Here is a 25,317-nt window from a genome sequence, read left to right as displayed (position 1 = left end):
TGTCCATCACTGTGAGGAGAGAACAGCACTGTATGAAATGTATCTATAAGGGACGACTTCAAAAACTGTCAGAATACCTCAGCTGCTTGTTAATCATTGATACGAGAACATTTATTACCAGATCACATGACTGTATAAGGCTAAGGACTAACTGCACCAGAACTGAGACGGGAAAGAGGATTTTAGCTGTTTTGAATACACTTCAAGGAAAGACAAAACTAGAGTCATCGGTGACTTAATTGGAATTTAATAATCTGATGACAAACTTTTATATACACACCTGCTGCAGTTTTTAGTGTTTTGTTTGTTTTTCTGCTTATATTGCATTTTAAACATGGAGCCGTCGAAAAGAGAGCCCAAGTGCTCTCATTGGCTTCCCCTGTATAAATAAATGAATGAATAAATAAATAAATGAATGAATGATGCTTTTGTCATGATCTGTTCAGTTCCTGTAGTTCCCTGTGTTAATGTTCTGACGTATGTTTTGTGCATTTCCTGTTTTATTTTGACATGCCCGTTACTCCATCATGTTTTCATGCTTTACTTCCTTCTGTGTGATTACCTGCCCCGCCCTCATGTGTTTCACCTGTCCCTCATCACCTGTGTGTGTTTTAACCCCGTGTGCTCATGCCCGTCACACTCAGGCTTAGAATATGGACTTTGACCATGAAACATCACATACAAAACATAACAATCTGTCTTCTTTTTATTTAACAAAATGCGTTTGCGGTTGTATACGACAACTATTTGGATCAATCACAGCTAATCAGTTATAGAAATAATGGTTAATGTCGTCACTCCAAAACACAACAGAGGTTTTTGGTTCCTGCTGACCCGGGCTGTTGTGCTTTGCCGTATCTGTACTTGTTGTGTATGCACCTTTGCACTTCTTACCCAAGGACAAATTTCCCCTTGTGGGACAGTAAAGTTTACCTTATTTTGTTTGTAAGTGTTTTACCAAAAAATCTTCAATCACAAGTGTCTCAAGGGCCCTTTGGTGATATAACAGGAGTAAATTACAGTAAGAATTTGTCCGTTTCGCCACAGTTGCATTGTATCTAAGTTCTTAAATCTAGCTGCATGCACAGACCTTTTTCTGTGCTAGATTTTTGTGTCTATTACCAAAGGTGTACTCAAAGATGATTTATGATATTAGAAAAACAAAGAAAAAAAAAGTTACATATTTGTACTTATTTTAATGGCTGCATATTTTGTGTTTCATTAGTTTTAGCTCAAATTAAATTCATGAACACGCATATTTATTTACATAGGCGACATTAGTGTCTTTCTCTCCTGAAACCTGTAGTCTACCAGTGAAGAGGTGAGAGCAGCTTCGTCTGGACGGGAGCAGGTGGAGCAGGTGGAGTGTCTGATCTGAGCCAACATGGCTGCCATCCTGTCACTGCTCATTACAATCTGAGGCTGTTTACTCCAAATAAAACCTTCAGAGCTCTGAGTCTCACAAACTCCTTGTGTTTGACACTTGTGGAGAGAGACAGCTGCTGGAGGAAGAATGATGAGCCCAAGGAATATAATGAACAAAACACTGTCAGGGCCACTTGTTTATCACAAATGTAATTATTCTTTATTTGATAACAACGAAATTAGTTTGACCTTTGTATTACTCCATTTACTGTGTTTATTTACATATAACTTTACTGTAATGTGCTTAGTGCCATTGAGGCTAAATATATCTGTTTGTTACTACACTCAACAGATACCAGGAGGATTCAGCTGAAGGATTGTTCCTGTTACTCCATAAATAAGGTCTATTCAAACACAAGGAAAACTAACTCCATTTGTCAGTCTGGTCCTGGAATCAAACCAGGAGTGTGGTTGCAGTGAGGTGACAGTGCTAACCACTTCCTCACCATCACAGCTCTAGGCTCTGGCCTCCAATGAAAAATCTTTACTTTAATTTCAAATACCCTTGTACCAAAATGTATAGTAAGCAAACCATATCTGTTCTTCTCTTCTAGTAAGGACACAAGTACATGCTTCCAACTGTGTCCTTTTCCTACTTGAAAAAGTGTCTGGCCACTAATCCAATAGAGGTTTGATTAAAATTGTATTCACTGCCTTATAAGTGGACTTGTATACTCCAGGCCTCTTGTATTGGTGTTCTCTTCAGAGCTCTTCTGACTGCACGGCTCTGCATATCCCTCATGATGGCCTGTGTTAGAGGACGAATGGAAGAATCAAAGCAGTGACAATGCTCAGCACTTTCCCATCTGAGTTTTTTTTAATTTTCCACAGTATGTCATATGAGTTAGTTTTTTTTACAGATACATACACATTATGCACCAGGAAGTGATAACATGGCCTCCGAGAGCAAATGGTTTAGTCCTTAGTTAAAGAAGTGCTGTCAGCTTTTGCCACACTGGGAATATTACTGCTTTCTTTTGTATTTTTACACTATATTACAAAGGCTGTTGCATGATCCCTGTTCCTTATCAGCCTCTTAGCACAGCTCAACTGTCTCTCGCTGTTTTACACCAATAATATAATCCACATGTGTTGGCCATTGTTACCAGGCCAAAGCTTTGTTTATGTAAGACCAGTGTTGTAATAGTTTAATATGGAGCTTGCATTTTCGAGTCACTCCATGTTAAGACCCACCACTGATCTTGTGTCTTTGAAGATTTGCCTTTAACCATTACAATGAGATAATATTTAAAATGATGTCTAACCAGCCGTCATGGCCGCCCACACTGTCCTGCAGATAGGGCTGGTTTAGTGTCACTTTGGTGCCATAGGTGCGCTCTTCAAACAGGTGAAATGTTCCCAGATCAACCAATTTCCCTAAAGCATTGCGTTTTAGCCCAAAATCAGTAAAGAAGCATGTAAACTATAAATTTCTCCTTGATCATGTTTAATACAAATTTCCAACAGTGTATCACAAGAACACGCCACAGGTGAAGCAACAACTTGGAGCAACCAAAATCTTAGCGTGCATGTCAAGTGTGTGGTGTTGGGGAAGTTTGCGTAGTTTCTTTCTTACATATTTGCAAAGTAGTTGATGTCATTTACAGAGAATTTAAAGGCGCATTTAGTAACTTTTCTCGTGGACGGTCTGCCACCTGCTTGTCCCCATCGTTGCTCTGCCTGGAATGTTCGATATTCAAGTCTAGGTCTTTGATTGATTGAAATAAAAAAACAGTGAATTCTTACTGAGTCGGGCTGCCTCTCTAGGTGCAGTCTAGTGGTGTCGTCTGCTTGTTCACCTTAGTGATAGATAAGTTTAAAGCCATACTATGAAACTTTCTAGATCGGGGGTGGGCAAATTTTTTGACTCACGGGCCACAATGAGTTCTAAAATTTGACACAGGGGCCAGGCCAGGATATACTATAGGTGGATATATATTACATTATATACGCACGGCTCATTGTACAAACTGTTTTCCAAATGAATTAATTAAATTCATAATTAATTGAATAAATTTCAGTTAAATAAACACAGCAGAAAAACTTTGAACAAGGTTTACTCGTACCTATTTTAATATAATTTGGTCAAGTTCAGCAGGCTAGAATAATGAGCTGTTCTAGACAAAGCAATATCATCTCCATGGAGACAAGCAAGTGACAGACCCTCCACCAGAAACGTTCCATAGTGCAGCTTTAAGTAGTTGACAGCACTAGAAAACCAATTCCCCCTGTTTAACCATCTTCACCCAACAGCTGATAGCCTATTAGTAAATCGCATATTTGGATTTATCAGTTTATCATATACATTTGTTATTTGAAAGAGTAAAATAGAAAGCAGAAAAAAATGTGTCAGTGTTTTATTAGTTGACTAAACCTGACCTAGTCCAGGGCTGGAACAGGACCAAACCCAGTTTACATCAGGCCTCAAACGAGGTCAGAACCAGGACAAGCATGAACGGAGCTGTAGAAATGACACAATAATGGACTCATACAAAATGTTTAGTGTTTTTCCTGCAGAAGCCATTACACAAAATCTGAATACAAGGAAGTGAAAAATGGGCATGTTGTAAGCTCAATTTCAACAGTGGTAACGGAATGAATATTAATTTATTACTACATTCAGGACATAATTTTGCACGGGAAATATGGGACAGAGCAACAATACAGCTGTCCTTTTTTCACCTCATTATCAAACCATCGACTTTACTTGTTTTCAATGAGGATTTTAGCCCGGGTGGAGACAGAAAAACATCCTTTGCATTAACCAAACGCACCTGTACGTCCTGTGAGTGCCATGTACAATCTCTATCACCTTTCTTTAATCAGAGCTACAGCACAGTGTAAGCTTCCCACCGGCCAGCAATACAAGGGCATTTTATACGCTCGCTCCATCATGATAGAATAATGCCCATAAGGAAGTCATTACACTGGGGTAGAAATGCTGAGCAGATGTGCAAATGTTTGGACAAGGCAAAGACAGGAGTTGTCGCTGTTAGGGCAAAAATGGGGTGTCTCGAAACCCCTTCTCAACAGGATATTTCCAAATGGTATTATTAAGCGGTAGTGGTAGTGGTTTGACACTTTAGGCACATATTTAGGGTGTCAATCAAAAAGAAGCTGAGCAGACAAGTTTCAAACGGAGGTGAATACATGTGAATTTACATTATGATCTGTTATATTGGCTGTATATATGTTTTTGTGACACCTGGCCTTGTTAGTTCTAGTATGTAGTGCAGCTAGTCATGGAGAAAATGCTATACTTTGGCAATTTATAATCCAGTCAGAGTCAAAAGTTGCCGAGCTACGAAGGAGAGATAACCAGAACCAAATGCGTAGTATATAAAAATGTATGCTATGTTTTTGCTATTACTTATTTATTCTACAAATAAAAAATGCATTTACTTGCCACCTAAGAATATTTTTTGTCAAGCCAGCACAGTTTTAATTCCATTTTTTATCTTCTTATCCTTCCTGAAATGTTTATGTTTTATTTAAATCCAAAAAAAAAAAAAAAAAAAAAAACCCCTGTGTTCATATCTCTTTTGTTTCTCTTCTCTTTGTGCACTGCAATCCGACATAACTCAACATTGTACCTAGGGAGAAAATAAAAACTCTCTCACACACAGATGAAAAAGTGTCACCTATAGCAACAGCGAAACTTGGGTAATCTGCAGAACACAAATAATGAGCAGCGGTGTAGGACGTGTTTGAAGAGAGGAGCTGATCGAGATAAGATACAGACTTTATCATTTACAACATGGAGCTGTTTATATCTGCACTGGCTCATAGGGAGGAGACACAGACAGAGTGAGACGAAAGCAAGACATATCTAAGCCATATCATAAATGTTCAATGCACTATTGCACTTTACATAATGGGTAACTGTGTAATGTTTTGTTTTGTCGTATTGTCAGAACTGTTGCTGCCACATTTATATTATTCCAGTATTTTGTATAGTGTGCATTCTATATTCAGTAATTCTGCATATTACATAGTTAGTTTAAGTGTCCTGATGCTTTAAGTGAAATAGATGAAACGTGAGATCTATCTAAAGTTGGATTTCCCTGACTCACAAAAGTTACAGGCCTCAAACAAAATACACATATCTAGGTTGAATATGCACTGACCTTTCCATAGCATGAAAGCATTTGCCCTTTTCAGTTATTGCAAAAAATCAACGTGGAAGCCCGGTAAGTATCCAGTCACATGTGCCTGCTCACATTTGATTGTGGTAACAAGCAGAAGACGCCCACTAGTGGAACTAACAGACACAGCTTTGGGGCAAATGCTTTTTTTTTTTTTTTTTTCATTTCACTTAAATGTATATACATGTAATTAGTTTATTTTTTATGTTTTATGATGATTTAGATGCATATAGTTGTAATTTGAGACATCATATTTACTATAATAAAATGTACTTTTAATTAGTCTACATTGTTTATTGTATATTTCTGGGCACATAACCAATAAAAGAGCTGTTCATTGAAATTGATCAAAGCAGAGCCAGTACAAAATATGTGCTTTAACCTTTACAATGTAACTTCACTGTATGTTTCAAATTGTTCATGTTTGAAGTATTGGCATATTTCAGAAACACAAAGCATACAATTATTAAAAATGAAATACAAAACCTTCACAGGATCAACAGGCCATATATGTGTGCTAACAGATTCTCTACGTGCCTATATTTGCTTCCATAAATCCCATTTCACTTGCAGTGAACCACGTTTTAACTTTGTTTGTGCGTTTCTTTTATTTGGCATTTTTTGTCATTTCTGACGCCTGTTGCCTTCACACACGCGCAAATATTTACCTTAATATATGTGAAGGCTTTCTCTGTAGGACTTTTGCTTTTGTCAAGGCTTCCACGTGATTGATGCCTGCCCTAATCCGGAGCTGTGTGCGTCCTCCCAGGAGGCTGCGGTGCGTCTTTGTGCGCCCCTGTCCCATGTGAAGCGCAGTGCAGCGCCAGAGCGAGGGTCAGAGCTATTCGGCAGGGTACCAGATCCTCCCCACCGGCGCATCTGCATGTGAAATCGCCATTTCACCCCTCCACACTCCCTAATTGTTGCTAAAATTATTTGTGAAATTGCCTTCCACCAGGAGTGTTTTCCACGGCAATTGTCACAGGGTTTTAAATGCGCGGCGGGCCCACAGAGCTGACACATGCACCTCGTCTGTTCTGCCATATGTGCTCCCTTTTTATGGGACTTTAATAGTGCAGCATTATTTATTTCCTAACAATTACCTTAAAGCAATTATCCACCGGGGCAACTCAACCTGTTGTCATCAATAGTGGGTCGATCCTAAGACTTGTCATTGCCGCAGAGCCTTTTGGAGCGATTTAGACGCACGCTGCGCACTTTTACTTGGCCTAATTGACAGGTTAACAAGCCACAGGCATCTTATAGTGGGCCTTATAAGAAAATTGGCAACTTTTACGCAGAATTAGGGGCCAAAGCATTGTTTCAGAACGCATTTGTTTCAGAGTTATGGGTTATTTTAATTTAGAGAGTTGTGCGTAAATGCGCAGTGTGTCCCCAATAAACACATGATAATGTTTAGAATTATAATTTTAATTGTATTCATAATATCGAGTAGAATAGAATATTATAGAACACAAACTACGTTTGTATGGAACATTTTATAAACAGGATAATTTTCCAAGTGCTACACATAATGCCATGGTGTTTTATAAATATAATTAACATTTAGCCAAGCCCTAAAGGTCAGCATAATAGAATTAAATACAACTGGTAACTATATTTGCAGCATATAAAGGAGTTTTTAAATAAACCTTAAAAAAGAGTAGAATCAGTGTGAAAAGGTGATGTAAATATTCAACTGAAAGAAAGCCTTAAGTTGGATGTACATTATGAGAGCGCTGTGTTTAGACGTGCGTTCATGTGCGTTTGAGAAGCGTGATATTTTTCCACCGCGGTGCTGTGCCGGGTTTTGTTGTTTTTAAGAGGGAGGCAGCAGTGAATTAAAAGTGAAGCGTGTGGCTCTGATTGGTCCGCGGGCTCCTGGCTAAACCCACTCTCTTTCATCCATAAAAGAAAGGCCAGGGAGCCTATGGGAGCGCGCGGTGTCTCCTCCTCCGACATGCACCAAAGTTGGCCACTTAAACTACTTCCAGGCTGCAGGCAGACGTTACACTGAACCCGAACGACACCAAGGAAACGACAACAGCACGTTCTGCTTTACGTCTCCGGTCTGTTTAGCGTCAAGTGCATCGCCAACGTCAATTTCTAATCGACCCTAAACGGGCAGATATCGATTTGCATTTGCTGAGACTTCTATATTTCCGATTTTTGCTTTATTTCGTTCAGCCCGGTGGAAGAGGGCTCGCTCTATGTTCTGTCACTACGAGGGATTGGGGATTTGACCGCTGCATTTTGAGAACACTCTTTATATTTTTTTTTAAATTTGGACCAATATCCCGAAACGCTTCTGGGTAGCTAAAGACGAATGGCTACTTTACCGGGAACAGTGCCTCGAATGGTGCGTCCTGCGCCAGGCCAGAACTACCCCCGAACCGGCTTTCCTCTGGAAGGTAAGACAGCTGCTAACATCTGTCCTTTACCCATCACCACACACAAAATAACACCGAGCAGTTATATTTACACCATGTGCAGCTCGTTACTAACAACATACGGAAAATAGAAAGGTGCCTCAACCTCCAGTCAGTGGCGATTATAGTTGACAAGCTCCAGTCTGGTCAAATGTATGTAAATCCCCTGGAAGGCATGCGCACTGCACTTGTTTTTCACTGGCTCTCCATTTGGGCATTTTGTAGCATATATTTTATGCTTTGTGGCCCATTTCAGGTCTAATACCACAGTCTTACAGAGAGATTCCTTTTTGTTGTGATATTTGTACAAATCTTCAAAAGCAGTTGGGCCTTGGCCAGTAATATTGCCTTGGATTTAAATTAACTTGAACGTGTCAGCCATGTTTGTACAGTAAAATATAGCTCCACGAACTTTGCCTTCCATTGTGTATAGGTCCTATTATAACAAAGAAATAAGCACACATAAAAACAACTTTATGTCATATTATAAAGAATGTGTTATATTAATGAATATTCCTCTCCTGTTCTCTGACCATATGTGCGTAAAAAGATCTCTTTGTATTTGCATACATTTATGGGAGCAGTTTTCCCATTACTCCTGGTTCGTGCTCAAGTGGGCCGGACTGAAATGTACAAACCACGCTCTTCGGAGTGGCTCGAGCCGCGGGATTTGTTCAAGTGCCACGCGGCTGGAAATGGCACTAACACACACAGCTCAAAGGATCACATCAATATTTGAACAGCATGACTAGGAATAATCAGGGCGGGAAGTGTCTGCACGGCTCTGGAGTGGCTCGTGCATCCTGCCACACAGACAGGACGCGCTCTTGAAAATGTATAACATGGTAATGTGCTAAACTGCGGCCCATTAGGAGCAGCAGTCGGTCTGGTCCGGCCTTGTACCTGTGTGTCCAGTTGCTATGGTTACCCTTGTCCTGTCCTGTCCAGTGTCCACGCCTCTGGGCCAAGGCAGAGTCAACCAGCTCGGCGGCGTCTTCATCAACGGGAGGCCGCTTCCAAACCACATCCGACACAAGATCGTGGAAATGGCGCATCATGGCATCCGGCCCTGCGTCATCTCGAGACAGCTGCGCGTTTCTCACGGATGCGTCTCCAAGATTCTGTGCCGGTATCAGGAGACAGGCTCCATCCGCCCAGGTGCCATCGGGGGCAGCAAGCCCAGGGTGAGTGAGGCCGTGAACGCACCTCCGCGTGGAGGCTAATGGGCCTCAGTGGCGCGCGCTGCGTGGTGCCTCAGCATGTTGTAAATTTAAAAAAAAGTGCGAGAACACTACATTCGTGTGAGAAAAAAATAGAATAAAATATGAATATTTCAATACATATTTCAGTTTAATTTTGAACACATTTGAATTGCATTAAATAATAAAAAATGTTGCATATACATTACACACCTCAATATTTTTTAACCAATAAATCCTTAAAATTTTATCAAGGATTATTAAAATTTTAAACGTTTTAATTTTAGATAAGCTTTTATTGTTCATTATGACTTACATTAATGACATATTTTTCTTTTCAAATCTATATAATGTTATTAATAATATGATAAAGCTATTAAAAATACATTTTTAAAATGATTTAATATGTGTGTTTTTCCAAATTATTTTTATTAAAATCATTTTCGTGTTTTTTTTTTTTTTTGGTTTTTGTTTTTTTTTTTTTGGTTTGTTTTTTTTTTTTTTTTTTTTTGTCTCTGCCCCTCTCACTTTTACGCATGGCCCACGTTTGGATTTAAAGCAGGTGGCAACTCCCGACGTGGAGAAGCGCATCGAGGAGTACAAGCGTGAGAACCCGGGCATGTTCAGCTGGGAGATCCGGGACAAGCTGCTGAAGGACGGCGTGTGCGACAGAAGCACTGTCCCTTCAGGTGAGGCATCCTCTGGTAAGCCGCACTATTTTTATTATTACTTTTCACCGACGCGCACATTAGCCACATATTAAGATTACGCATCAGCTCTAGCCTACCGATTATTGTATGCTTTTTTCTTTTTTTTTTTTCTTTTTTTACTGTAAAACTTGTGTCTTTGTTAAGGGAGCACTGATAGGATTACTATGGGTTTTTTTTATGGCTCTTAGGCCTAATCACCCGTTTACCTTCTTGTCGCCATTAGTGAGCTCCATCAGCCGCGTTTTGAGGGCGCGATTTGGCAAAAAAGATGACGAGGATGACTGTGATAAGAAGGACGAAGATGGAGAAAAGAAAACAAAGCATAGCATCGATGGCATCCTCGGTGATAAATGTAAGTTCAGGCTATTATTATTATTATTATTATTATTATTATTATTATTATTATTATTATTATTATTATTATTATTATTATTATTATTATTATTATTTGGAAACCTTGGGACTTGGGTGTTTAAGTATTCCCTCCTCTTGTCCTCCTGGGATCGTCCTAAACTGTTCTAACTCAGGGCTTTTCATTCTTCTCAATTATTTATGAGAGCTTTGGCAGAAAATTAATTTGTGAAACCGAATTCCTCCCTCATTCATTCACTCATTCATTCAGCGGTTAACGAGCTCTAAACGACAGCTGACAGTTGACCCATTTCACAATCAGTTGGCCGACATTTCAGCACTTGTCAGCTGAAGTGGAAATCAATGTAGAGATTATTATTGGCGCTGCTGTTGGTGAAAGTGACGCGCGGAGGGGGGACAGGTACGAGCTGTCAGCGGCTGCCACTTTACGCGCAGCACATAAATATTGTAACTTACATGTTTGGGGTTTAGTGTCAGTGTCACACATGTGTCATAATTAAAGCTCCACACATGCGCAATCAAATGTAGTTTACAAAGAGCGCAGGGATTAATATAAGCATGCAAATTCTTATTTTTAAAACAACTATTTCTGAGTAAATATGGTCTGCGCCAGCGAGCTGCATCTTTCATTTTATTTTTTTTATATTTACAAATTCCAACCTGTATTGTATTTCATGTCAAAACACACCGCTTTCAAACGCTCTTGAGGGTCGCTTCTTTGAGGCCAAGCGTGTGAATGAGGGTTAGATAAGGATTCACAAAAAGGTTTTTTGTGGCGTACGTTTTGTTCAGACTTGAAGATGAACTTCACTCGCTAAAGCTCTCTTTACCAACGCCTTTCTAAGTGAAGGGTTCGAGGTACAAAAGCAAAAGCAGGACCCGTCCATTCTCATTCAAAAAATCTGCTAAAAGAGACAGACAACTTTGGACAAAGGGCACGGAGAGGTATAAAAGGAGATGAATTATTCAGTACGCCCCGCTGCTACATAGTTTTGTAATTTCAGATAATGGTCCGTTGGAACAGAATAAGTTGATAGCGTGAAAACGGTCTCATTTTTTCTGTCAAACCTTGCGTTAATGTTTGAATAAGGTCCAACCATTTTGTTGCAAATAATCTAAGTGTACAGGACTCGGCTTGTGAATCATGTCTGGGAATGGCCGATGCACTCGGACACACGCCATTACGCACGGGTTTTACGCACGTAAAACATGATGGTTGTACTTGTTTTATTTATTTGTGATGTGGTGCGTTTAAACTCTCGGGTTTATGTGCTTCAGTTTTAATTGGGAATGAATTACATTACTATAAATAAAAGGGCGCCCGGTGCGTAATGTTGTTTCAGTGCGGATGGCGTTTAATAACGTTAATACTTATTAGAATAAGCAGTGTAAACGGTGCCTGCTGAATAGGAACTGTGTTTGTGGCGGCTGTAATAGCTCGCAGGCTCGGTACGAACTGTATTTATCCCCAATCAGCCCCTCACTCTGTGAGTTTGTGCGCAGCCTTCTGTGCAGAGGGTTTAAAGCAGATTAAATAGAGCCTTTTATTTCTTTCCACTTTCATCTCAGAGCGAGGCTCACAGTGGCTCGCCCTCGGCACAAAATTCATGAGATTTTTTTTTTTATTTTTTTTCGTTTACTTATCCAGATTTTAAGACTTTATTTATTTATCTATTTGTTTATTAGGTTGGTGTATTAGATTTTCTAAGAGGTTACATCACGGATTTATCCCAGCTCTAATCTAACTGCCTTCTGCGGCACCACATTGTGCAGTTATTTTTGTGGCTTCTTTTATATTTGGTATTTTTCCAAAAGTGTTAATGAAGGATCAGTGAAGCAAAAGTTTCAAATAGAGCAGCCACAATAGGTCTACACATTTGCATGAGTCTTTCTGATTCTGATGACTGTCTGTCTGCTGGTCACTGAGCGGAGATCCTGCTCCAGCCTCTATTCTGTTTGTGCACGATCCATCCGCGCGCATTTAACTCCAAAGTCAAACGCGGCAGAGACCTGGGGAGAGGCTGCGTCTGCACAAACCAGGCTCATCTTTTTGTTTCGCGCCTCAAGGTGCTGTGTCCATCTGGCACACGCGCACACGCTGGACAGGCGATGGACACTTCAGCAAATCGCTGGATTACCTGAGCCTCGCTCTAATTAAACACGTGCCAGGTGGGATTATTTCCGCGCCTGACAGAGGGTGACAGCCGCGAGAGGTGAGGCCATCGAGTCACACAGCGACCCAGGTTCATGTAAAAAATATATCACCACGGGAATTTGGAATGAACGTACACGCACACATTTTTACAACAATGTTTCAGTCTATTTTATTAATTTTCACCAAACGCAGAAACGTCAATAGCATAAACAAATTCTATATAGTAATAATAACATGCTCGGTCTGGAGTGAAAGGGAGATGAAAAACGCGTCCTTCTTTCCTCACAAACAGGTCGTGCGCAGTGACGCACGCACGCACACAGTTCCTAAGTGTATGGTAATATAATGTAGCTATATTTCGGGTCTAAAGCCGCGCTGAATGAGAAGGACAGGGGAATGAAGCGAGAGACCACTTCAAACAAATCCATCTGGAACAGTGTGAGAGAGAGATTCTCTGGAAGTATGGGGAAGTTATTTAGCTATTAATAACGTTTTTTCCTCAGGCATTGAGAGTGACTCCATCTGCACTTTCTCGCAGCTATTTGGCTGGGTGGAAATCGAGGGAGACCCAAATGTTGGGCAGAGATAACATACCCATCACAGGACAGACCCTGCGCTGTGCTTCACTGCATTAAACTCGGATTAACCTCCCCTGTCCCCGCAGCCACTCCAGCCACATTTCACTGGAATTTACATCGGTAGGCCGCTCTTCTGCAGTCCGCTCAGAGAGGGGCATCTGTCGGATAGAGCCAACAGAAATAATAATAATAATAATAATAATAATAATAATAATAATAATAATAATAATAATAATAATAATAATAATAATAATAATAATAATAATATAAATCTAATGAGAAGACCAGATGAATATTCTTAACCTATAGCGTAAAATGCCATAACCCCTTTTATAATATGATGTTAGTGAAATGCCGCCTTCTTCCGATTCAAGAAAAAAAGTGTGTAATGTAACACACATTTAAATGGGTCAGGATCGTCCAAAGAAAGTCAAAGAGTCTGTTTCCTGTCAATGACTGATCTAACAATGTTTCATGGCTCATTAGGTTCCTAAAGTCCTCATTGTCAGCAGTGGTCAGTATCCGCTGATGGATTACTTTACAGATCTCACAGTCCTCAAAAATATATTGCTCTCAATGTAATAGTTCTGTGTTTTTTCATCATTTTTTTATCATGCAATAGATAAAATTAGATAAATGCAGTTTATTGCTGCTATCCAGTTGTGCTACTTTTATTGAACAGCAACTATGATAAATACAGTAGACTCCCTTTGCAGTGTTAGGAATAAAAAATACACGGCTTTGTGTTATGTATGTTTTGTATGTAACATTAGTGTGGCATGAAGAAAAAAGAAAAGAAAAAAAAAGCCAAAATTAATCTGCTTCTGTTATTACTAATATTTTGAAACAGCTTTTTAATGTCTTTTTTTATTTTTTTATTTTTATTTTTTTATTTCTAAACACAAAACGGGAGCTCAAATATAATATGGGCCTATACAACATTTTGGAAATAAAGGATAACAATAGTCACCAGCTCAGTATTGTGTATTGTCAGATGTGCTTTATAATATACTGACCGTCTACTTGAACAGCATGATCCCATTCGTAGCATCTTTAGCACCAGAGCGGTAGGCCTGCTGTTAATTACACATGGCTATTCCTGCTGATGAATGTCAAGCCTATATAGGGGTAACAAATGAGGCTATTGGTTCCAGGAGGTAACACGCCGTGCACCATAATAAATGCCAGCGCCCTCTGCTTATTAGCAATGAGTAATGTGTCAATTTGAAGCAGTGGATTTTAAGCTTGTAGGCCTACCAACACTAGCAGCGGTAGTTACACGTCAGATATTTTATGTGTCAAGAGCTTTACGTGTCCAAAGAATTAAAAATAAAAAAAAATCAGAGTAGGCTTAAATTCATTCTGTGATGGCATTTGACTTTGATCACATCACAAATATTCATGAAACCACAAACACAAGCTATGGCACTATTATCCCGGGTGACAGTGATACCTCTCAAGGCTGTCTATTAATTAAAGTGGCGCTTACCATGTGGGACGTTTCCTATCTGGGCACGAAAATGTGTTTTTTTTTTCTCCTCCATCTCTTGTGGGGCTCTCATGAAAAGGGGGCAATCTTCTCTCACCAGCTTCATGTGGGACATTTTAAAGTGTACAGAAGGAAGACATGGGGATTTCTAGCTCATTTCTAAAGACGAGTTTATAATCCTTTCCTGCTTAATAACTTAAAAGGATTCAATTTCTCCCCTCATTTATGGGGTTATGATCGCACATTGTTAACCACAGATAGTAGCATTTCAAGGTTAACATTCCCTGCAAGAAAATACGACTAGTATAAGCTGTAAGCCCATAGGTGCTCCTTTGTTTAGCCACCAATTCTCCTCGCGAATTCAAGATAGCACCGGTTTTATATGTTGTTATTATTAATGTGATAAAAACCCAAGGAAGACCAGAGAATGATAAGAGGCAACAGAGAGCATTTTGAAGCGATATTTAATTATGGGAACAGAATTTACCAGTGAGAATTGAATCCAGCGCGGGCTTATGCAGACTCGGAGGACCAGGGCATCTGGTTGGGGGTCTAGTCCTTAAACCGTACGAGACAAATTAAAGAGGAAGCGCTGCCCTCAAGGTATCCTGTCAATTTAACCGTCTTGTGTTTTCCCCCAAACTCTGAGTTTCCGGGCTCCTCTCAGGTTTCTTCTCAAGTGTGCCATAAGCATATGTAAGGTTGAGATACTATGACCCTTTGTAATTACAGTTATCTAGTGACATTAGTATTATTTTTCAAAATTTATTATTATTTTTTTTTTTTAATAGTTGCTTTTTTTTTTTTACTGAGCTGATTCATGTTATTTTTGTAAATTTTTTCTTCTAATTTGTACCATTGTGATGCAGTTTTTGGCTTAAAAACTCAATATTTACTGCCAAATTTACCTATTTTGTTTTTGAGGCCCATTTTATAACTACTGCTACTACGATTAATGATATTAGTTGTGTTTTTGTGTGTTCGATGTGGAAAAACATAGAAAGTATATACCATCAATCCCCCGAATCAAAGAATACAGCCTAGACATAAAATCCAAAATGTTTTTCAATATTCTAAGTATTTTATCTGCATAATAATAATAATAATAATAATAATAATAATAATAATAATAATAATAATAATAATAATAATAATGGTAATAGTAATAATAATAATAATAATAATAATAATAATAATAATTGTTGTTGTTGTTGTTACATTAATTTCAGGTAACACTAGTGCCCCACTGACCTCACTATTAGCCACTTGTCAGCTAAACCCGCTTTAACGCCTGGGATAAATTGCTGGAGCTTTGTTAGTGATATCAAGTTTAATTGGCTGGAAGAAGATGAATGGGTGTGACAGGAATCAGCTGTCCGCAGATTCCCCTGTGAGTGCGACTCGGAAATCATAACGCAACCGCCTTTTCCTCCCCTCAAACCAGCGCGTTCAACTTGTCACATCTCATTAGGGTGTTAAGCGGCGCTGCCAGCATCGGGGGGAACAGTAGGTGGTTTGGTCCAGGGGCAACCAATGGGGCTTTTGTGGGGCAGGTGGGGGGCAGTGGGGCGGTTTTTGGTAATGCAATTGGACCACTGTTGCGGGTTTTTATTTTTTCTAAGCTTTTTTACGCCGGCTATTACGGTTCCTTTAATTACACCCTTCCAACAGGCTACACAGGGCAGCATGTGTGGATGGCAGCCTTGTTGTAATTAGCTATGAAATTAATTAGAAGAGGCATCCACTTAAGACTTTTTAGGTTCGGGCTCATTTTTGTAGCGCAGTTTAAAGGTGTAACAGTGGATTAATGGCTTAAACTCAATGTGACGTTTTATTGCATCGTGTCATTACTGAAGCCACGTTCACAGGTGCCAACTGCGGGAGAGGGCAATCCATTCAAAATCATATAGATCTTTTTTCAGCACTATTAAGAAAACAAAAATAATAATAATGGTGTTTAAATAGTATTGTTTTGATCACATTTTGGATTTTTTTAAAGTATAAAAATAGGCCTTTATGTTATTTTCATACCGCTTTAACCTATTGTTAAAAATCAAAAGTAAAAAAAATACACAGCTACTATTTTTATACATTTATTTACTTTTTATAGCTTTTTTTTTTTTTTTTTTTCAATATCATATAACTTTAATAATCTCAATATACTTATAACTAATTTCTATGGAATTTTTATGAATGCGTATCATTTTAACTACTGACAAATATCAATTTTCCAGTGTATTCTTATATTTTGGTCATGCGCTTGTGTAATTAGCAGCTAAGTACGCTTTTTCAGGAATTATTTTGAATATTCTGCCTCTTCTGCCGAGTATAAAACCTCAAATCGTCTTTAGTTGTTATTTTAAAAGGATGTATTCTCTTTTTATTTGGACGCTTTTTTCTTCTCCTCCTTCTTCTGTGGCAACAAAGGCTGTGTGATGTCTGACAGCCCACTCCGGCCATTGTTATTTGAATGGGGAGCAGAAAAGAGAGGGCGGAGAGAGGGACCTTCTGTTATTTTGTGTGTCTCAAGACTTTTTTCTGTGCTCGCCATTCAGGCAAGTTGATGAACTCCTCCAAAAAGTTTATTAAGGGACCCGAAACAATGCACACTGAAGGCTTTGGGGAGCCAGGGGCCGACAGTATATAAACTCGCTCCTATTGTGGCTCAAAGGCTGATGCATGAATACTTGTGAATGGGGCCCCTCATAGTGACACGATAGGGCCGGACAGCAACACTTATAAACGCAGACAAGGCGCTTCTCCTGCCATTTTTTTTTTTTTTTTTTTTCAAATGTACATCTGCAAAAGAGCTGGGGGAGGAGAGGAGAAAGGTGTCATGGCTGGGTTGGTTATACAAGGTGTCTTCACAGTGAGTTGTGCAGAAATACATATATATTTTGTTGATACGAAATGCATTCGTCTTCATAGGTTATCGTGTACAGTCTTTGTGCCAGTCCCATGCCCGAACAAAACAAAATATTATATCTTAATGGTTAAAAAGGTGCTCAAAATGGCGTTTATAAGCAGGAAGATCATGAAACGTATCCATAGAACATAATTAGGAAGGGTTTTTGGTGTAAAATGCAAATATTACTGGTTGCTTGCGCTATAATCTATCAAAAAAGTATATATATATTGCAATTATTAACCAGAGTTATGAAATGAATAGACAATCGCAGTTTGTTTGCTTGTAAATCTCATACCCATTGCACCTTTATCATCTTCTTTTGACTCCACATATTCAGCACTGGTTTTATCCCAGATGCCACATCAGGTGAACGACAAAGACCTCGTTGCGTTGTGATCCCAGTGTCTGCATTTGTTGTAATATTATTTAAAACAAACAAGATTGCAAACACTTTCCAGACATCTCCAGAGCGTTCTCCTTTATACCAGTAGCCCAAACAGCCTGTGATTTATTAGTTAAACTGTGCTTTTAGTTTCGGCCAAATTCAAGCTGAACCATCACAAAAGCCCATGCTCTAATGTGCTGCACTACTACTACCCGCTGCTGTATTGGAGTGTGGAAATTGCTGAAAACGAAGAGCGCACTGTGACAATGTTTCATGTTAAGGCGCATTTCCAAAGCTCTGCACAAAGCCCTTTAAATCTTCCTTGTGGTTTTACACACCTAAAGAGAAGCAGAAAGGAGCGGAGATGGGGACGCCGCAGAGCTCGCTAGAAAGTCAATACAGTTCTTCTGGTGGAAACGAGAGAACATCGATGTTTAAACTACAATGGGACAGTCATAGGTATTTGGCGTATATAGGCGAGGGTCTGTTAAACTCCATCGCGCTGTTGCAAAACATTTTTCTAGTCCAAATCAAAAAAATCATTCTTTTTGTAACTAATTAGTCTATTTCAATTTTTTATTTTTTATGACACCAACAAAAATAGTATAATAGTAAAAAAAATATTAATTTATTTTATTTGCATTTATTTATTTATTTTTTGCAAATGTTACTTTTTTTCTTTTTTTTTTGTAGTTGTTTTAGTTTGTTTTTTTTCTATATTTATATCATACACCTGCTAGAAAACCTGGTCCTGCACAAGCTAGTAGTAGTAGTAGTAGTAGTAGTAGTATTAGTAGCTCTGCAGTGATAGTAACATTAGTATTGAAGTACTGTTGTAGTAGTAGTACAATTTTAACTCCAAGTCATAGACAGGCCCCAAAACACAAGGCAACGTGTTAAGTTCACCACCACAACCAACATCAGGTCATAACTCGTGGTCCCTTATATGTCTCTAGAGCTGTATATTTTCTCCGAAGATACATTATTCTTTCTCTCTTTTCAGTAAACAATTGAGTGTCAGTCTTTATCCTCCTCCCTCCGCTGGCTCTTTAGTCTTGTGACGGCTTTGGCTGGCTGCCGCGCTACATCAGAGGGGAGTCCAGTGATTTGTGACCCCAGCAAACCCACACTTAATCTCACTAAAGAGGCAGAGGCGGGGGTATACCCAGTTTTTTTTTTTTTTTTTTTTTTTCTTTTTCTTCACTTGGAGGGCCCCACAGTCTAAGCAGCGCAACTCCGCTCTGGCAGGTGTCAACATTAGCAAACAATCGAGCCCCCCTCCCATGTGCAGCGTATACCCCGACACTGAAAAACTCTTGGGCACTTTATATATACACTGAAAAGAAGCTACATAATGGTGGCGATGCAGAGGGGGAGGAGGAGGAGAGGAGGACAAGAGACAGATTACATTCTTCAGACAGCTATTACGAGGGATGAGTCGCTTCTAAACAAACAAATCAATATTGTGTTAGTTTACCAAGCGGAGTTATCATTGTGGCTTTAGGCGTATTTATTTCTCTTTGTCTCGTCTTTCTTTCTCCACTTCTCTGGAGCATCCCCCATATAGACCAATCCAATTTAGTTAGAGAGGGCCGTCCCAGAAGAGAGGCCTATCACTTCTGTGTTATTGTTGGAGCAAGTCAATTGGCTCTTGTAATGAAACCTGATTACGTTGCGGGATAGTGGACACTGAGCAAAATGTCCGAAATGGGGATAGAAGTGCTTATATAGGTCTTCCGGGGATAGCCAAGGTTTTGCCATTCATTAGACAGGACAGAGGAGCAGGCGTGAAGGAAATAAGAAAGGAATGGGTTGACATGTTGGAGTGGTGCGGCTCTTGAGTGGATATGTGTCTTGACAAGAGAGCCAATGTTTTTTAAAGAGCGTTTATTTAAGTCTGAGGAGTGATTCAGAGCCGTGCCACGAGGAGGGACAAGTGGGCCGCAAGAGCCCGAGATTTTAATGGGAAAACCAATAGTGTTTCAAGTACACTAGTTAACAGGGTGAGATGTAATAGCACATAATAGTATGTGCACAGAAGAGAACAAACGGGGATAATATCCTCACACTTTGTTTCAGTGGACAGTGTGTGGACTGGGACGCTCTCGGTCTGATGTCACTTTGAAATTTATGTTGTGTTTTTGAAATTTGGGTACAGATCTTTGTCCTGTATGTGAGAACAGTAAATACTAAATGTTTTAGTAGTAGTAGTCGTAGCAGTAGTAGTAGTAATAGTAGGAGTGATAGTAGTTCCTGTTGTTGTAGTACTATTACGTCAACAGTAGAACTAGTGGTATTTGAAGCAGTATGGTAATAGTAGTAGCAGTAGCAGTAGTAGTAGAAGTAATAGTAGTAATAGTAGCAGCAGTAGTAGTAATAGCAGTACTAGTAGTAATATTAGTTGTAGTGATAGTAGTTTCTCTAGTAGTAGGACTATTGTGTCAATAGTAGAACTAGTGAAATAGTGGTATTTGAAGTAATATGGTAATAGTAGTAGTAGTAGCAGTGGTAGTAGTAGTAGTAATAGCTGTAGTGTAGTAGTAATAGCAGTAGCATTAGGAGTAGTAGAAGTAGTAGTAATAGTAGGAGTGATAGTAGCTCCTGTTGTTGTAGTACTATTACGTCAACAGTAGAACTAGTGGTATTTGAAGTAGTATGGTAATAGTAGTAGCAGTAGCAGTGTTAGTAGTAATAGTAGTAGCAGTAGTAGTAGAAGTAATAGTAGTAATAGTAGCAGCAGTAGTAGTAATAGCAGTACTAGTAGTAATATTAGTTGTAGTGATAGTAGTTTCTCTAGTAGTAGGACTATTGTGTCAATAGTAGAACTAGTGAAATAGTGGTATTTGAAGTAATATGGTAATAGTAGTAGTAGTAGCAGTGGTAGTAGTAGTAGTAATAGCTGTAGTGGAGTAGTAATAGCAGTAGCATTAGGAGTAGTAGTAGTAGTAGTAATAGTAGAAATAGCCGTAGCGTAGTAGTAATAGTAGTAGTAGTAGTAGTAGTAGTAGTAGTAGTAATAGCCATAGTGTAGTAGTAATAGCCATAGCAGTAGCAGTAGTAGTAGTAGTAGTAGTAGTAGTAGTAGTAGTAGTAGTAGTAGTTTCTGTAGTAGGACTATTATGTTAGTAGAACTAAAGTGTTGCATACATTGTACTGTTTAATAGAAGTAGTTCTAGTAGATTTTTTGCAATAGACACATCTCCATTTGCTTTGTGTGTATGTGTGTGTGTGTGTGCGTGTGTGTATGTGTGTATGTATTTGTGTGGGGGTGTGTGTGTGTGTGTGTGTGTGTGTGTGTGCGCGTGTGTGGGGGTGTGTGTGTGTGTGTGGTCCTCCTCAGTTTGGCACTTGCCATAAACCCATTTATAGTAATTGTTTGTGAGCTCATTATTCTCCAATAAAACAACCCAATTAACTTCACATTTGACCTTTCCAGACAATAGCACATGGCGACACAAAGACACAACTACACGTCATAAAATCATTACAAGCTCTCGTTGTATTAGCCCAACACAAACCCACTGTGCGAGAATAGGGCTGTAAAAGAAGTCACTGTTTACTCCACATAACGCAAGTCTTTGTTTAGCCGCAAAATAGATAAAGTGCCCAAAGACAATCTGAATATGTTTATTGAATAATTTTAGCTGCGAGGAGTTTTGAATGAAGCGTGTAATTGCATAAATCATAGCCATTTTGTCTAATATGTTATCTACTACACGATATAAATGCCAGAATGGGCTGACAAATAATCTTTGGAATAAAAAATGAAAGAAAATAAACAAACAAATATGGTATCTCTAAAACTGATCCTGCTTTAGTTTAACAGAAGTGGCCCCAGGAATTATCTATTTCCTGTATTTTAAAGTCACTATTATAACAATCCTCTTTGGCAGTTTAATACGCAGTACGTTTTATCGAGAGGCCTATGTACTCAGACAAACACTTTTAAATACACGTTTGGTATATTCATCTAAACATGTGGTACACTTTGTAGTTTCCATAATTGTATTCAAAGGACGCACCACCTGTTTGTCTTTATGAATGTTGTTGCTTTGTCTGGAATGTTCCACAGTCTGACATTAATTGTAACTATCTAGAAGAGCAGATGGGGTCACCAGGCCAGGTTACAGCTGCAGGTTAGATCTGTGGAGAGGCAGTGCCACTTGCAGAATATACATTTTTTAAACTGCAAGAGAGATAAGTTTAAGAAAAAGAAAATATAGACTTAATTTGATCCTAAACCCTAAAGACGAGACTGAAAACCCACCTCTTCTCCTTGGTATTTAACATGAGTTGGACAGGATATCTTAGTGTTGTATAGTTCTTTGCCAGTGTATTGTATTATCTGTATATTTTCTTTTTGTTGACTTTTCGTGAAGTACTTTGGTCAGCTGAAGTTGTTTTTTAATGTGCTGTACAAATAAAAGTGAACTGAATTGAACTATCAAAAAATATATATATTTTTTGTCTGGCAGTGAATAGAAACAGAGGATAGACAGTGAGAATACACGGTGGCAGAGTGGTTAACGCGTTCACTGTCCAGAAACGTGTACAGGTAAATTGCTAACTACAAATAATTATACAGGGAAACTCAACGAGAGGGTCTCTTTTCATGGGTGTCCTGTTTAAAATCTAGACAAAATACAAAGCAAATAAGCATATAAGTCCATTTAAAACATAAAAAAACACGTACAGGTGTAGGTATAAAAGTTAAATTGCGTATGTGGCACCACAGTATCCAATTTAACTTGTCCTTGAAATATATTCCATCTTCTTCCAGAGAGAAAAGCAGTTAGTTTGTCTTCAAAACTGGCTGCAGCGCCCCTCCTCACACCCATAGTAGCTTTGAAATGACCCTGGCAATAATCCTGCCCATTAGATTCATTATTGTTCATTTTCCAAACAGTAAACAGCAGCATCCAGGCCACTCGGGACCTCTTCAATTGCAATTTTCTTTATTAATGTCCCATGTAAAATTGCACAATACCCAAGCAGGTCATAGGCATATCATTTATTGAAAGACGTGTGGTTTCCTCTGATTCGCCGCAGTGCCGACTCGGGCACCGATTGGGGACAGTGTGACGCGTTATGGCCGTACTCTTGTTACCACGGCAATGCATCTGAAAAGACAAAAAAAAACCAAAAAAACATGCACACATTTGGGGCTAATTTTATTACAATACAGGGATAGTCCACATAATGTGCAGGGTAATTATGTTTAGCAGGCGTGTTCCCCCTTAGAGCTGAATGAAAGGCATTGACCATGGTCTGCTAGTTTAGAAATCACCATTAGCTTATGCTACTTAGAGCCAGAACATTGTACATTTTATGCTCTTGATCCTCCGCATCGGCAAGATATTCATTTGTTTTTAATTGTCCCTGTTTATTCAAGACTTCAAAGCCGACATGGACAGTAACATGATACTAAAATAGGCCTACTTAAGTATTTTTCAGAAAGAATTCGCATTTTACGGCACTACTTGATTATTTTAGTTTTAGGAATAAGAACTATGCATCAGTAAAGATAGATCCTCAATGGGGTAGTATAGCTTTAGTAGCAGTTGCAATTGTAGTACTGCTAACACTACTAGTTAACAAAAAGTAGTAGTATTGCTAACTCTAATACAAATAGGCCTGTCGGTAATTACTACACATACTGTTGTTCAATATATAAAAGCTGGACTAATATATTTTGGACTTTTTTGCAAAACTGGTTAGATTTAGGGTATTTTTGTAGTAATATGATAAGATTTGACGTGTGGAGGGGTGAATTAACCCCTTTTATGGCTAATTATCGGTACATTCTGGTGTTTATTTGTTGCAGTTCGTGCCTTTTAATGAAACAGTCCATTTACTGTGATTATCTTGCATTATTTAAATCTTAATTAGTGGCATTATCGCAATATTTCTCTATAGCAATATATCGTGCTACAACATTTGTGATAGTGACAGGCCTAAATACAAGAACTATAGACATATATTTTGTATGTGTTACTATATAAGTTGTAAAAACAGTATAAATAGTTGCAGTGTTGTTACTGGAATGAATTCTTAGCACAACCCTTAACACTGTAACTCAATCTCACCGCTTAATCAGTTTTACCTACTACTTTACTCCTATTGTAGTAATCTTATTTGCAGTAGCAGTACTTGAACTTGACAGGCAGTACCTCTTCCACCTCTGGCATAGACAATAAACACGTCCTGTAAGTGTTTCGAATCAGAAATGTGATCGTCCAAACAGTGGGGTGGAGCTGCTGTCCGCGCCGACTCAATAAACAAGTACAAAATATTGTGTTTGGCGTTTTCTCCACTAATGGGCTTATTTCTGCATTGTCACTCATTCTGTCTTTGGGGAATATGTGGCGCTATAAAAGCCCTCAGTACAAGTAAATGGGATCGCCAAATGAATGCCAAACACACTGTAATTCTGCACAATGTGGTGGAGCAACGTTTGTTTGTCCCACAATGAGCTGAACGCCAGTGGATGGACTGAGATGTGGCGTAATGTGCAAATACTACAAGATTTAAAACCCAGCATTAAGGTTTAATTCTCTTAATGTAGCCCACCTCTGCTATTCAAATTAGACAACAGCACAAAAGGACTACAAGGTGGTTCTAGGTATATTTTGTAGGCTACAACTGTATTTATCCCTTCCTTTGACTTATAAATTGTAATTATTCTCACACGTGTTATCATTCTTAATAACAAAGCGTGAATAAATGTTAAAATAAATAAAAAAACATAACTTATTATATCCATCCATCCATTTTCTTCCGCTTATCCGGGGCTGGGTCATGAAGGAAGGAGTCTATGCAGGGACTCCCAGACTTCCCTCACCCCAGACACTTCCTCCAGCTCCTACAGTGGGACCCCAAAGCGTTCCCAGACCAGCCGAGAGACACAGTCCCTCCAGCGTCCTATGTCCTTAGTCCTACGGTATTATTATGTTGGTATCGAACTGATTTAGTTACTGGGATTTGACACTATATTATACCAAGAGAATATTTTGTACTGCGTAAAAAGAGACAGAAGACATACTGAAAATACCCGTTTGACTGCTTCCTTTTTTTGTAAAGTAATTGTGATTTTTACATTGCAACCGGTCCATTCCTGTCACTGTTGTAGGCAATGTGAATTAGTGTGTCACAGTACTATATATTTCTTAAACCAAAGTTGTTCTTCAAACTCTTATAGTGCCCTGAATGACTCTAAAACTTTTCCAGAGCAGTGGTGCTGCCCTGCCCGGTCCAGCCTCCTCCCCTGGGCCCTCCGAAGTGTCCAGTGTGCATTCCTATAGCGCGCTCAGTAATCTTTTCTGGCTCTTTGTTGAGGAATGATTTGTTCCTGCAGGACTTCTCGGCTCTTGGCCCAGAGACGCGGAGGTTTGATTTCCTGCGCAGGGTTTAGGCATTAGAGCGGAGGGACCCGGCTCTGCCTGCTCCCCCATGGGCTCCCCGATGCTTTCCAGTGCAGTGCGTTAATTTCGCTACTTTAGCTGTGACCTCAATTAGCAAAGAC

General features: G+C 39.1%; 1 protein-coding gene across 2 annotated transcripts in view; it reads left to right on the top strand.

Annotated features, from left to right (window-relative positions):
* The first annotated feature begins 7,573 nt into the window (after window positions 1-7,573).
* pax7a (paired box 7a) overlaps window positions 7,574-25,317 on the top strand; it is a 60,928-nt gene continuing 43,184 nt past the window's right edge. The window contains exons 1-4 of one of the 2 annotated variants that reach the window (XM_033967006.2): window positions 7,574-7,981; window positions 8,948-9,183; window positions 9,758-9,887; window positions 10,132-10,260. In XM_033967006.2, the coding sequence (XP_033822897.1) occupies window positions 7,897-7,981; window positions 8,948-9,183; window positions 9,758-9,887; window positions 10,132-10,260 (580 nt within the window). In that variant the 5' untranslated portion in view covers window positions 7,574-7,896. Of the gene's footprint in view, window positions 7,982-8,947; window positions 9,184-9,757; window positions 9,903-10,131; window positions 10,261-25,317 lie in introns of both variants that reach the window. The other variant, XM_033967005.2, reaches the window with a different exon arrangement.

Source organism: Periophthalmus magnuspinnatus, chromosome 5 (assembly GCF_009829125.3).
Source record: "Periophthalmus magnuspinnatus isolate fPerMag1 chromosome 5, fPerMag1.2.pri, whole genome shotgun sequence".
NCBI lineage: Eukaryota > Metazoa > Chordata > Actinopteri > Gobiiformes > Gobiidae > Periophthalmus > Periophthalmus magnuspinnatus.
This window is presented reverse-complemented; position numbering and strand designations above follow the sequence as displayed.